Source organism: Danio aesculapii, chromosome 14 (genome assembly GCF_903798145.1).
Source record: "Danio aesculapii chromosome 14, fDanAes4.1, whole genome shotgun sequence".
NCBI classification, from domain to species: domain Eukaryota; kingdom Metazoa; phylum Chordata; class Actinopteri; order Cypriniformes; family Danionidae; genus Danio; species Danio aesculapii.
Genome location: NC_079448.1, coordinates 47,927,797 through 47,943,721, shown reverse-complemented (window position 1 = coordinate 47,943,721; position 15,925 = coordinate 47,927,797). Strand labels below are relative to the sequence as shown.

At 35.3% G+C, this 15,925-nt stretch overlaps 2 protein-coding genes across 2 annotated transcripts in view; one reads left to right on the top strand and one right to left on the bottom strand.

Moving 5' to 3' along the window:
- flrt1b (fibronectin leucine rich transmembrane protein 1b) overlaps window positions 1–396 on the bottom strand; it is a 43,857-nt gene extending 43,461 nt beyond the window's left edge. The window contains exon 1 of the mRNA XM_056471763.1: window positions 247–396. The gene's annotated coding sequence lies outside the window, so the exon portion shown is untranslated. The remainder of the gene's footprint in view (window positions 1–246) is intronic.
- Window positions 1–15,925, top strand: part of macrod1 (mono-ADP ribosylhydrolase 1) — a 172,624-nt gene that overhangs the window by 83,002 nt on the left and 73,697 nt on the right. Inside the window, exon 4 of the mRNA XM_056471766.1 lies at window positions 13,871–13,900. Within this exon, the coding sequence (XP_056327741.1) occupies window positions 13,871–13,900 (30 nt within the window). The remainder of the gene's footprint in view (window positions 1–13,870; window positions 13,901–15,925) is intronic.

The following is a 15,925-nucleotide window of genomic DNA, read 5'->3' as shown; positions in this document are numbered from 1 at the left end:
CCGCCTCAGACTGATTAAATAGGCGTTTAAGAGCAAACAAATGAAAGACAAATTAGAGAGCTATACGCATTCAGACAGAATATTTCAGTGTCCGCTAAACATCGCTTGTAATGCGTATAAAACACATTTTTATACCTAATTTCAGCTGATTTCAGAGTTCAGCAGAGCGGAAAATAAAATGTACGTTACCTCAGACTGACCGTTGGTAACAAGTAGCTTAAATATGAAGAAGTGTTTACAACATACCTCCGTCCGGGTAAACGGCATCTTTCCTTCGTGTAAATTCAGAGAAAGGCTTATTTTCTTCTTTTTACGATCGCGTTTTTTTCCCAGTGACTTCAGTGTCGTTGTCTGTGATTTTTAACCGTGTCGGTCTTCAGTCAGTCAGGCTCGCTGTGACCGTGGCGCGCGCTCAGTCTCTCTCGCTCTCTCTCTCCAGCTCTCTCTCTCTCTCTCCTGTCACTCATAGATGCTCTCTCTCTCTCTTTCGCGCCACTCCACCCCTCCATCTCCTCAGCGGAGTAACGCATCCTAACATAGATCACTTTACCAACAAAACAATATCAGTGTTTGAACATGAATGGTGATGTAGATGTTCCTCTATGCCATGCTATATTATCTGAAATGTAGATATGCCACATGCGCCTGCATGCAGATATTGTTAATATCCTATTCGACATCATTTAAACAACAGTAGCACGCGTGTGTGTATAGCCTATTTGTGAATTAATATTATATATGAACACCTATTCTATAAACGCATGCATTTAGATATAGGCAGTTTGTATAGGCATACACACACATACTGTACAGATATACTTTTTTGACTCTTTGCTTATGTATGTGTATATACACATGCAGCTATGACAAGAATAAACCATTTACATGTGAGTGCATGGAATTATAAACACATGCATGTTAGATATAGGCAGTTTATTTAGGCTCTTTTAAAATTTGTGGTACTTGTGACATTGTACATGTGTGTGTATACAGCTATAGAATAAAAGAAACCACTTAAATTCCAAGTTTCTCTGTATTTATAGTTGTTTTTTAGCTAAATATAATTTTTGTCTTATTAACATTACTCAAACAGATCATGTTTGAGTGTGTGAGAACTGACTGTAAAGTGACACTAATTTAATCGATTTATCTGACAAACAAACGCTTATGATTATACATTTTCCTCCATGCAGGTTAAAATATTCTACATTAATTTCATTGAGACTTTTAGTTGCATTTTGAATAATTTGATAGTGCAAAGGATTATCAGCGTTATTTTGTGTAATTATGTCATATTAAATTTTAATGCATGTACTGGATTTTTTAGGCAGGAGTCATGGTATTTGATTACTTGCATACATAAACCATGTTACCTTGCATTACTAGTACTTGCATTACTATTTCCCAGAAATTTTATTTTCTCATTATGTCTCATTCATCTTTTTCCTTTTTGTGTGATGCTGTGTTGACTTTTTCATTGAGAATTTGATTTGGCTTTTGAATCATTTGATATTGCGAAGTATTATCAGCATTGTTATGTGTGATTGTCATAATACATTTGAATAAATTGCATGTAGTGAAAATGTTTTTTAAGCAGGAGTCTTGGTATTTGACCGCGTACATGCATAAATCATGTAACCTTGCATTTCTAAAAAAATTAAGTGCGGACAATTTCCCAGAGCATTTAACTTTCTCCTTATTTATCAGATTTTTATTTCTTATTTCTTTATTTTTGCCAATTAAACAATATTATCAATGTATACCTAAAATGTTGACTTTTTCATTGAGACTTTGATTTTCCTTTTAAGTAATTTGATAGTGCAAATCATTATTTATCAGTGCAGTTTTGTGTTTTATTTGCAGCTTAGAGTATTATCAATGTATGATTAACAAAATATTGACTTTCTTGTATGTGAATTTTTTTTTTTTTTAAAGCAGGAGTCTTTGTATTAAATCACTTACATACATAAACCATGTAACCTTGCATTTCTAAATAAAATTAACATCCGACCGAATGACCGAATTGTTACAGTATGTGTGATTATTATATAAAATTAATTATGTAATTTGATTTTATTTATTTTGGACAAAATAATATACACAAAACTATTCTTTAAACAAAATATATTTCATCATGGTTGAAATGGTGGGGGATGAAGCGCAAGCTTATTATTTCCCTACCCCACAACCACACACATCATTTGTCTATGATTTCAACTTATTTCTTTTACTTATCTCTTCTGTTTACATGAGGCATACACAATCTTTCCATGAGACAGCCATTAACTAAAACATATATATATATATAGATATATTTATAGATAGATAGATAGATAGATAGATGTATATATAGATGTATATATAGATATAGATATAAATGTGTATATATAGATTCTGACATTGTTTGATAATCTGTTCCAGACATACACTCATTTTTTTTAAGTTGTCTTTGTTTTCGATGTGCTAAGATTTTGTTTACGGTTGCAGAAATCACACAATTTTACACCCGCCCAATCGTGTTCAAAACCACCCAATCTGGCAACACTGAACATAAACTGTGCTGTTTTAAAATTAACCTAATCATTGAACTTAATGTAAGTATCTTAAATTTAAAAAATAAAGAGTTTGCATGCTCCAAATACAAATAATGCATTGCATGCAGTGAAGAGTCTTGGTATTTGATCACCTACATGCATAAACCATGCTACCTTGCATTACTAAATAAAATGAACTGCTGAGAATTTCCCAGAGAATTACATTTTCTCCTTATTTATCTGATTTTTATTTCTTATTTCTTTCTTTTTGCAGATTAAACAGTATTATCAATGTATAATTAATGAAATGTTGACTGTTTCATTGAGACTTTGATTTGCCTTTTAAATAATTTGATAGTGCAAATCATTATCAGTGTAGTTTTGTGGGTTTTTTGCAGCTTAGAGTATTTTCAATGTATAATTGACAAAATGTTGACTTTCTTTTAGACTTTGATTTTTCCTTTTGAATAATTTGATAGTGCAAAGCATTGTCAGCATTGTTTTGTGTAATTATGTCATATTCAATTTTAATGCATGGCATCTACTGTATTTTTAAGCAGAAGACTTGGTATTCGATCACTTACATACATAAACCATGGAACCTTGCATTTCTAAATAAAACTAACATCTGACTGTATTCCCAGAGAATTGAATTTTCTCATTATATATCAGATTTGTATTTCTTTTTCTTTGTTTTTGAAGATTAAACCGTGTCATCAGTATATAATTAATGAAATGTTGACTTTTTCATTGAGACCTTAATTTGCCTTGACATTGAATAATTTGATAGAGCAAAGCATAATCAGTGTAGATTTGTGTGATTGTCATATTCAATTTGAATGCATGGCATGCAGTATGCATGGCCGGAATAGTTGGCGGTTCAAATTGGTGTGGCGACCCCTGATAAATAAGGGACTAAGCTGAAAATGAATGAAATAAATAATTAGATAGTGCAAAGAATTATACGGGTTGTTTTATATTGTTATTATTATTTTATTAGTATCATCAATGTATAGTTAATGAAATGTTGACTTTTCCATTGAGACTTTGATTTGCATTTGAAATAATTTGATAGCGCAAAGCATTATCAGTGTAGTTTTGTGTGATTATGTCGTATTCAATTTGAATGCATGGCATGCAGTGTGCTGTTCGGGCCTCCCTCTAGAACTGCATGTGACTGTGAGGCAGTGTGCATGTCCTCAACTATCAGTGCACTGAACTGTGAGAAAGATTGACTTGGACTTGCATGTTATTGTAGCCCTGCATGTACACTGGAGTAAATATGAAGCTGTCTATTTGGGAAGAGCTGTACTGTATATAACAATGTACAGTGCTTGTGTGTTTGTGAATGCCATTGTGTGCTCAAGCCAAGGTGTCTGCAGGGTTCTGGAGTGTCAGACTTTAAGGACATCTGTTCAGACACACACACACACACACACACACACACACACACACACACACACACACCACACACACAAAATGTCTCTCTCTCTCTCACTGGTTTCATTGCCTCTCCCTGGTGGCAGGCTATTTCAGAAACATAGACTTCCGTTCCAAGCTCTTGACCATCACCTTTTCTGTGCAAACCTGCTGGATGTTGCCTTATATACAGTTGAAGGCAAAAATGATTATACCTCCTGTGAGATTTTTATTTTTCAAATATTTGCCAAATGCTTTTCTTTAAGGACTTTTTTTTTTACGTAATAGTCTTAAAAGTAAAATTATTAATAACCAATTTATTTAGTTATTGCGACGACAGTGCATAATATTTATTTTGCAAGAGTTAAAGGGCACCTATGATAAAAATCATCTTTTGTAAGCTGTTTGGACAGTACTGTGTGTAGGTATAGCATGTCCACAGTCATATTAGGGTGATATAAACACAATAATTCTCTCTTTTTTAAATTCCCTGATGTTAAAATAGGATCCAAATCCCTCCCATTTTGATGCAGACTGAAATGTGACTTAGGAGAGCGGTTCCTCAACCCACCGAATTGATTGACAGCCCCGAATTAACATGTCTCCGTAGTAACGTGCATAATCATACCAACAGGACAGGATGTGTGCAAAGCAACTGGGATTAAAAGATCTGTTCAGCTTGCTGTGATCATCAATCATCATCAGATGTGAGCAACAATGAGTTTTACAAGTTTAATACATATTTAACACAGTGCATGCTTGTAATGAATTACAGCCATTTTACCGTCTTTACTTTATCACCACAGCCGTGTGTCAGGACAATTAGAAAAGAAGACGCTTCAATTCTGGTTTGCGGACGTTAAAGCAGTCCGTGTTCATTATTCATAACAGATCATTCATTAAGTGTTCATTAACATAACAGATATCCATACAGTAGTGGATATTAACCTGGATCCTGTGCAAAGTTAAATGCACGGGATGTGTGTGTGTCCGCTGTGTGTGTATGCATGCATGCATGAACTTTGTAACAGCATTGTGTGAGACTCATCGTTGCAGAAAGGCTTGAATTAACTTCACAACAAAAATATCAAATAATCATTGGAAAAGTTTTTACTGTAGTATTTTTCACAAACGTTACGTGAGATCTGCTTCCTTCATGTCTGTCACTGTGCTGTTTATCGAACGCAGCCTGAGATTGAGGCCCACTCCGACAGGCACATAGGAACGGTGAGTGAGGAGAACTAGCATTAAAGGCGCAGACAACAAAAACAGCTACAATGTGTTCAAAGCAGAAAACTCCAATGTTCTGTGAGGTATAATAAATAATCTGATAGGTGTTTTGAGCTGAAACTTTACAGACACATTCTGGAGACAAAATACTTCTCTTAAATCTTAAAAAAGGGGTAAAATAGGTGCCCTTTAAGAGTTAAAGTGCAATTTGTAGGATTTACTATGTTAATTAGGTTAAAGTTAGGTTAATTAGGCAAGTCATTGGACAACACTGGTTTGCTCTGTAGCTAATTGGAAATAATATAATAATATTGAACTTAAAATTGGTTTTACTCCAGCCAAATTAAAAGAAATAAGACCTTCTCCAGATGAAAAACATTTAATAGGAAATGCTGTGAAACATTTTCCTTGCTCTGTTGAACAGCTTTATTTGAAAAAGAATAAAAATTTCACTGAAGGTTTAATCATTTTGTCTTCAACTGTATGTAGTATTATTATATAATTATATAATGGTATATGTGTATGATTTTTCAACATTGCAACATTTAATTTCAGGGCTGCAGCCAGCCTGGTGAAAGGGGTGCTTCTTTCTTAAAAAGTGGACTTTTTTCAGTTGTATACCTCATTTTCTATTTTATTTTGAGATTAAAATACTGCATTTTAGTGACATTTTAAGGACTATTTTTAGCTTGTCGGATGGTCACCACACTTTTTGATCTACCAAAAATATTTCCTCAAGATTTAGAATAAAGCAATATGAAAAATACTTATTTTTAAAACAACCTTATTACATCACATATCATTAGAAAAAAAAATAGGAATCTGTTAAAGTTTTTAACTAAAACTGTAGCGTCTTGTCATTTATTAGGCAAATAATGTACTGGCTAGTCAGAATTTGATCATTTGAATAATAAAAAAATTAAAACATAATCACGATTTTCTTAGCCTCTCTTGTAATAAAGCACATTTGATGACAGCAATAGCCAAAATAGTGTTCAAATGAATCATTATTTGTTTCAAGAATAAGGTCTGAGATTTAGAATAAAAGTTGCTTGTAAAATGTTTTCTCTATTTAAAAACGATACTGTAGCGAAAGATGACATTTACATTTAGTCATTTAGCAGACGCTTTTATCCAAAGCAACTTACAAATGTTGACAAGGAAGCAATTTACACAACTATAAGAGCAGCAGTGAACAAGTGCTATAGACAAGTTTCAGGTGTGTAAAGTCTAAGAAGCAAAGCATTAGTAATTTTTTATTTTATTTTATTTATTTTTTTTTGAGAGAGAGAGTACAGTTAGTGTTATAGCCAGAGAGGCAGATTAGGAAGGAAAGTGGAGACTAAATAGTTGAGTTTTTAGTCATTTCTTGAAGACTTCACTTACATGAGTGTGTTTTCTTTGAATCATGAAAAATAATTGTTACTGTAGCATTGGCCAAAACTGATTAGCTGAAGTCACGCCTGAAGCGACAGCCAACAGTCAAAATAGGACAAATGAGCTCATGTATGGGACAAATTTTGGACCTTTGTCGGTGAGGGATGTGTCTTTCAAACCCATGAACCACCATCTTATCCAGCATATTTTACAGAGCGGATGCCCTTCCAGCTGCAACCCAGCACTGGGAAACACCCATACACTCTCACATGCACACTCATATATTACGACCAATTTAGTTCATTCAATTTACCTATTGCGCATGTCTTTAGACTGTGGGGGAAACCGGATGCACCCGGAGGAAACCCACGCAAACATGCGGAGAACATGCAGACTCACCACAGAAATGCCTACTGACCCAGCCGAGGCTTGAACCAGCGACCTTCTTGCTGTGAGGCGATCATAACACCCACTGAGCCACCGTGACGCCCCATAAATAAATATATAATTGTGAATTTAATAGTACAAATTAATTAGGCAACCATTTTGATGACTAAAATGTAGTTTAAGGGGGGGTGGGGTGGGGGGTATGTGGGGTCTTCATAGTAAAGTACATTAAAAGCACTGCATTATGATGCAAACTCATGCTGTGCTGTTGTGTCTTGAAGAGATGAAAACAAATGAAAGGGAAGGCATTTTTTCTTTCTGATGTTTTCATACCTGTGCTGTTGCTCACTCCTGATCCTCCTGTACCTCCCAGCTTTTCTCTCCCTCTGCTCCTCATCCCGTCCTTCTGCTGAACTTTTCCCATTCTCAACTGTTGTCTTTCTCTTTTTTTCCTTAATCCCTCTCTCTGATCCTAATCCGCCCGTAAACTCTCATCATTGCCATCTATTGCCTCTTGCGGTGTGTGCGTAGCATCGAATTGACACTTGGAATCGGCACAGTACTGTTTGTTTACAATCCCAACCTCAGTGTTGATGTTCACGGACATTGTTTTCATTGCAGATCCATTTTATTCTGCCTGAAAGGAAACGTTACAGTTAAATAAGAAGATTGAGCTGAAGACTGACAATCTCATCATGTCAATATGCCTCACAGATCTGCGTGTGTGTGTGTGTGTGTGTGTGTGTGTGTGTGTATGAGTCTGTCGGTGTGCGACGTGAATGTATGTGTATATGTGTGTGTTTGTGTGTGTATGAGTTTGTCGGAGTGTGTGCATGTTTATGTGTGTTGTACAGTATATGGTTCTATGACTGTAGGTGAATGTGTGTGTATATATGCGTGTGTGTATTTGTATCTGTGTGTGTATCTGTGTATATGTGTGTTTTGTATCTGTATGTGTGTGTATATGTGTGCATGTATTTGTATCTGTATTTTGTGTATGTGTGTATATCTGTGTGTGTATGTATGAGTCTGTTGGCGTGTGCGTGTATGTTTGTGTGTTTGTGTATGTGTGTATATCTGTAGGTTTGTGTGTGAGCATGTGTGTGTGTGTGTGTGTGTGTGTGTGTGTGTGTGTGTGTGTGTGTGTGTGTGTGTGTGTGTGTATAAATCTGTCGGTGTGTGTGTGCGTGCGTGTGTGTGTGTGTGTGTGTGTGTGTGTGTGTATAAATCTGTCTGTGTGTGTGTGTGTGTGTGCGTGTGTGCGTGTGCATGTGCATGTGCGTGTGTAAGTTTGTGTATGTGTGTATGTCTGTAGGTTTGTGTGTGAGCAAGTGTGTGTGTGTGTGTGTGTATAAGTTTGTTGGTGTGTGTGCGTGTGTATGAGTCTGGGGGTGTGTGTGCGACGTGCGTGTATGTTTGTGTATGTGTGTGTGTGTGTGTGTGTGTGTGTGTGCATATGTTTGTGTATGAGTCTTTTGGCGTGTGTGCATGTTTGTGTGTTTTTGTATATGGGTGTATGTCTGCAGGTGCATGTGTGTATGTATGCGTGTGTGTATTTGTATCTGTGTGTGTATCAGTGTATGTGTGTTTTGTATCTGTGTGTGTGTGTATGTATATGTGTGCATGTATTTTTATCTGGATTTAGTGTGTGTGTGTGTGTGAACATCATCATCAGCTCTATAGCACTACTGTCCCGCTTCCCCTGGGTAAAACACCACACACAGGGTTTAAGCAGATGGCAAATCTCTCTCCCTGGGGTATCATCAACTTACAGCCTTCGCTCATTCTCGCTCCCACTGTTTTGCTCCCTGTCCTTCCTCCTGCATATCTGATCCCTCTTCCCTCTCGCTCCTAGTTTTCCCCCCTCTGACAGACAGGAGAGAAAGGATCCTCCGCTTGCAAATTACATCTCCGTCTCTCCTGTCTCTCTCTCTCTCTCGTCTCGTCTGTCTCCATCTCCTCCTTCACCCTCCCTGTGTAATTAACTAGGTTTCAGTAACAAACCTTTGGGCTTTGAGGTTGCTATGGCTACCACTCTCTCTCTCTTCATACTGTTTTCTGTTTGTCAGTCTATCTCAGTTGCTAAATTGTGTGTGTGTGTGTGTGTGTGTGTGTGTGTGTGGTGTGTGTGTGTGTGTGTGTGGTGTGTTTATGTGTGTTTTTTTCTCTCCGTGTCTGTTCGTTTGAAAAAAGAAGTGTTTGTCTGGGCTTACATTAACTCCATCTGGTAAATTATTTGTTGGCTCATGAGCTCGTCACTTATCTTGCGCTTTAATGTCCATGTGCAGAGGTGTAATGAATTTTAAATGGGTTAAAATAATCAGCCATCTTACTGCTCATTTGTGTTTTCGCTTCAGCGTTTGATCGTCAAACTGTGTTGTTTTTATTTAGTGCTGTTTTTGTTGTGCGATGGTCCTCTTGCTTTAATTAAAATCCACAGCTCTTGTTGATGAGAAAAGAGGGAAAATATATAATTTCTATCATCATTTACTCATCCTTTACTTGTTTCAGTGAAAATGTACTCACTGCTTATTCATTCTCAAGTGGTTATGAACCCAACATAGGCTCATTCTGAAGAAGTAGCCCTATATACGTTTCTGGAGATCGCGAATAATGTATCCAGAGGTACTTATGGCTGCCTTCTGTCTTTAAAACGAACGGGGTAGTATGACGCCGTTCCTTTTTTCGCTTACAGCCAAGACTTGACATTAACACCCGCCAACCTGACAAATGCAGGTAGATTTCAGCGGTGGCGGGTAAGACAGACACTCCCACTAAACACTTTGGAAATAATTTTTAAATTGGAGTTTTCTTAACAGCAGAGTTCGACAATAAGGATGGTCCAATATTCATGCAATGGCGATCTTAGAATTGAGAAGCAACACGACTGACAAAAATAATTGCGTTCACGCGAGCAATAGAAAGCAGGTGAATACCGAATGAGAGGGTAATCACTCAAGCTAACTGCTGTGATGCACGCGACTGTTTAAAACGCGTGCGCGCTCCCGTTTCCTTGCGTGAAGCAACTGAGTCTAGAAACACAACTGATGTGATCGGTTCTCTTTCAAATAGACTTGACAAAAAGTGATGAACATGCACCCACAGTCTTTTTAGGAGCTCCAGATTTGTCTTTTTCTATGCAGCACCTGCTGCTTTCGCTTTAACCATTCTTTGAACAGATTATTTATGAGTCTAATATTAACCATGTGTGTGATCATCCTTTCATTATCACACAGTATGTTTTATTACCTGCTTTCTTTTGCGTTAATATGGTTTAGTTATAATTTTTTACAATAACATTGCTTTAATGGGAGATTAACTCCCGATTTATGTGTAGTTAACTGGTGATCTGTAACCTTTAGCCAGGACAGATTACTGTACGTATGTTTTGTTTAATAAAAGGTATAGTATACAGCTATATTTTGCTTGTTTTGACACATTTAAAATTTGTGGCTAAGAAATAATTAATTGTTTATGTTTGCTGTGGTCAGAGATAAATTTGGTAAACCCTTCATTTTGAGCTCTGAAAATTCTGTGAAATAAAAACTAATTGTAATACTATGAAACCATGAGCCATTTGCTCATGATTATTGAGAAAGCTCATACACGACACACAAAAAGTGAAATGAATGAGGAGGCATGTGGAGATAACGCAAATCTAAATCAAGTAATTTTAGCATGTCAAAGTCATATTTATGTGTATAAAATATATTTTCCCAACAATAAAATAGTGGCTAGTGAAAATGGCGAGTGGCTATTACTGTTGGAAAACTACTAGCCACAGTGGCTGGTGATCAAAAAAGTTAATGTCAAGCCCTGCTTACAGCTGACTGCTTACCTCCGGATGAATGGCTTTCCCGCTGTTAGTTTGTCCAGTTAGCTCACCGTGTACGTCGGTGGACTTGAGACGCAGATAGGAGTTGACCACAATGATGAGGTTCGAGTCTGGTAAAGAACGGTTCCAGAAAGTATGTTAGACAAAAACAGAATCCAAAAAATAAAATAAACGAGTAAATAACAGGGTGGGAATGTGGCAAACGTGGTAAAATCAGATGAGGGCTTTTCCTTTTGTGGATTGCGGTTGGGTTTAGGGAAGTTGGTGAGGAGGTCAATCTTTGCTTTTGAAAACACTATTGGTTGGGTTTAGGGGCGGAGGAGCGTGGGTCAGTCATTCAGTGGGTCAGTCAGTCAGTCGACAGCGGCTACTGGTGTATTTGCACCAGAACAGCAGGCGTGAATGAAACTAGCAAGAGAAATTTTTAAAAGTGTACACAGTGGCCTCTGGTGGATTCGCGAAAAAAACAACTTCAAAAAAACGTAGCTCTCCAGGAATATATATAGAGTACATTTTCAGAATGAGCCTGGGTTGCATGAACCTTTATGAGTTGAACACAAAAGAAGATAGTTTGAAGAATGCTGAAAACCTGCAACCATTGATTTCTATATATATATATTTTTTTTTTTTCAGTGTTTTCAGTTTATTTACGGTTGTAAATTGCATTATGGGATGTTGATCTCTGCTCTGTTGACTTTTGGTGTTGAAAATTCAACTCTATAGTTTAACAAAGTGATTTTTTTTACATTTTATTGGCAAATAAATAGGGCGTGTGTGTATGGATATAACAGTTTTTTGAGCACACTTCGTTATTATAGTTCATTTATTCGTTTGCTGGAAATTAGAACTGAATTTAGAAAAAATCTTTGCGCTTAACAAACGAAATTAAATATGTAGGCTAATGGATGTCTTAAGTGGAATGAGCTTCCACCATTTTCTTATCCATGAAAGTAAAGAGTAAATGTAAAGTAAAGAGAAAGTAAAGAGGCTGAATGGAGGAGGCTCATATTTTATCATCACACTGCAGATGCTCTGTTTAACTGTTTTCTCGCTAGTGAAGCGTTCAGTTTTTCCACTTACAAAGTTCGCCATATAAATAGCAAATGCACCATGGTGCAACACAACTGACTCTTAAAGGGAATGGAAGATGAGACTCTGGTTTAATGCATGCTATGTTCAAAACACACCCATAACTCATTAAGAGAATAAGCACAACCCTGTTAGACCAATGGCCGCAGCACAGACCATATTTTTCTGTAATTAAAATAGCAAAAGTGGATTCGGATGTGCTCTTAATGCTTTTGTACCTTGATCGAGCCCTAAAAGATGTTGGACGAAAGATCGAGCTCCCATAATGCAATTCAAAAGCATAAATAAGCATAAATTTAAGAAAAAAATATCAAATAAAAACATGAATACTGCTAATTTACAGATATTTTTTTACAGTGCAGTTTTCTATTACTACTTTTGTGTCCAACAGAAGAGAGAAACTCAAGAGTTTTTTACCATTTAAGAGTAAGTCGAGTTCATTTTTTGGTGAACTATCCCTTTAAGCAGGATATTTTAGATTCTTCTTTTTTTTTTTTAATGAAATGCTGCACTTTATCTACAAATGTAATTTGTAAAATTGGATGAAGGCTTTCGTTTCACCTATGACACGGTTCACGACCCTGCTTTTTACTGTATTGATGCAAATGTCAATTAGCACATTAGATCACCAGGCTCACGACTGTAATTTGATTAGGTTATTAAGCAAGCAGAAAATTGTGTGCGGCACAAGGCAATGAATGTAGTTTGAATACAATCTGCATGAAAACTGGCACATTTAAAGGGGTCACATTATGAGAAATATTTATTTATTTTAGTATAGGATGCATTTATTTATTTGGTTTGACATTAATGTTGTGTGCTCTTATGTTTTACAATGTTTTATATTTTGGTACTGAAAGTTACTGCATGTTTTTTGTAGTTTTTTCCCCCCATTGAGCTCCTAAAACAAGTGTAAATACAGTCCAAATGTTGGTAATTAATCAGAATGACTAATGCCAATAAAATAAAATAAAATGATTAATAAAAAAAATTAATAAAATAAATAAATAAATAAAATAATTATTAAAATAAAATAATCTAAAATAAAATAAACAAATTAATTAATTAATCAAATTAGATAAATAAATAAATGAAATATAAAATGAAATACAATAAAATAACATAACATAAAATAAAATAAAATAAATCAATAAAAATAAAAATAAATCAATAAATTACAATAAAATACAATAAAACAACATAAAATAAATAAATAAATAAAAACATTAAATAAATAAATAAATAAATAAAATACAATAAAATACAATAAAATGAAATAAATAGAAAATAAATAAAATACAATATAATAACATAAAATAAATAAATAAATAAATAAACAAAATACAATAAAATAATATAAAATAATATAAAATAAATAAATAAAAAACAATGAAATAACAAAATAACATAAACTAGAAAAAATAAACAAATAAATAAAATAACATAAAATAAATTACAATAAAACAAAATAAAATAAACGAGTGAATTATTTCTGAATAAATTAACAACACTTAATCAGTGAATCAACGTACTATAAACAATGAAAATGAAAATTATTTAGCAGCAAATCTCCACATTAGAATCTAAATATATAAGTAGAAATATACAAATCTCCATATAAAAATGTGACACTGTTTAGACTGAAGAAATGAGGCTGATTTATCTTTGACCAACAGGAATAAATTCCATTTTTAAATAAATTAAAGTGGAGAAAAATTATTTACATTTGTAATTGTAGAAAATTGTAGGTTATTACTGATCAAATAAATATTCAATCCCATTTTAAAAAGGTTTTCTAATTCTAAACATTTACATGATGAAATATTTTAATATAGAGCAATTTAATTCAATTAAAGCTCTTTAATTCTTTACCTTCCAATTGATTTAGTATTGTCAATCACCAGTATGGCATTACTTCCTTTAAGCCACTGTTTTTCTTGCAGTAATGTCTCTTGACATCTTCCCTGAAGAGTCTTCTGTTTTCTTTTTGTCGTTTCAGCTAACAAGACACTTCTTGGTGGAGGAGGAGGTGAGTCAATTCTTTTTTCCCCCCTCTGTTTTTTCTCTCCTAGGCTGAATGAGACGAATGTAGACGCAGCTCAAGAGGGAAAAGACATTAGAGGAGAGAAGCAATAGAGAGGTGAGAGGAATTAGAAGGTGAAAGAGAGCAAGTGAGAATCAGCAGTGGAAACAAAGGTGAGAGAGTGAGAACGTATGTGTGCGATGGGAGCTGTTGTCAGCCCGAGGCTTTGCACTTTTTTCTGAATTCGAACAGACGATCTCTGAGAGCTCCGTGAGTGAGAACAGAGGCGCTATTTGAGGAGCAAAAGAGCGATTAGAGACCCAGCGAGATGAAGTGAGCGCTAAACTCTTAAACCACGTCTGATAGAGCTGCCCTTCTCACACACACAGACACACACACACACGTTGGTATTGGTGGTTTGTAAGGGGCTCTCCATAGGGGTGGGCGATAATGGCAGAAATACAGCGGGGAAAATAAGTATTGAACACTTCGTTTTTTTCCTGGGAATAATATTTGTAAAGAAGCTTGAATTGTTTGGGATTTGGTAAAAAACCCCAAAAGACAAACGTAAAAATAAACAAACCTTGTGTAAACATAATGTAGCATAAACGGATGTGTGATAACAATTAAATGACACAAGGAGAAAGTGCTGAAACTACTGAAACGTATTTATACTTATATAAAAGGCTTTTTTTGGTGATGCCAGACACCTCTGATATGGAGAATTAAGTCATATGCATTGTTGAAGTATGTGAAAAACTCGCACCTGAGCAGAGTTTAAAATCTTGATGGTTCTGTGGGTCTCGTCTATCAAATCTGATCTTTAATTTGTATTTTCTATTGGATTCATATCAGGTGATTGGCTGGGCCAGTCTACAGCTTGATTTTCTTTCTCTGAAAGCATTTGCGAGTTTACTTGGCTGTGTTTTGGATCTATGTCTTGCTGAAATGTCCACCCTGGTTTCATCTTCATCCTCCTGCTAATGTAGATGTTGGACTGAAGCAGATAATATTATTTTACAAATGATGAAGCGCTGAGGGTTACTGAAGAATTTGTGACCGAATTTGTAAACTAGTTAGTTTAGTTTTCTTTGCATATGTGGATTTTTGGTTGCCAACATCTGGTGAAAATTTCAAATCAACGGCACACTATAAACACTTTAAACTATTTAAAAAACACTTTTTATATGGTCCTATGCCTAAACCCAGTACTTAAAGGAAACCAGTGGCTAATTTTGAATGTCAAAAAACACCATTAAATATGTTTTTGAAGCATTTTGAACTACAAGGACATAAGGCATGTCCTCATAAACCACCTCAATTTAGCGTTAGGGTTTAACCCTAATAACAGCCCATACCTATGTCATCATGGAAATTTCAGTCCTTGTAAGCCACCAAAACCAACACACACACACACACACACACACACACATACACACACACAGACATGTTGGTATTGGTGGTTAGTAAAAACTCTCCCTAGCCGTAATGTGTTTTAAACAATTAAAAATTAGCACTTTTTATATGGTCCTATGCCTAAACCCAATAAGGAAACCAATGGCAAATTTTGAATGTCAAAAAACACCAAGTATGTTTTTGAAGCATTTTGAATTACAAGGACATAAAGCATGTCCTCATAATCCACCTCAATGTTAGGGTTAGGTTTAACACTAACCTAATACCCAGGTCATACCCATGTCTTCAGAGAAATTTCAGTCTATATATACCACCAAAAACCAGCGCACACACACATGTTGGTTTTGGTGGTTAGTAAGGACACCCCATAGGTGTAAAGTGTTTTAAACAGTAAAAAAACATATTTGATACTGTCCTACTCCTGAACGCAACCATCAAAGGAAACCAGTGGCAAATTTTGAAAGTCAAAAAACACTATTAAATATGTTTTTGAAGCATTTTGAATTACAAGTACATAAGGCATGTCCTCATAAACCACCTCAATGTTAGGGTTTACTTTAACCCTAATACCAGGCCATACCCATGTCATCATAGAAATTTTAGTCCTTGTAAACC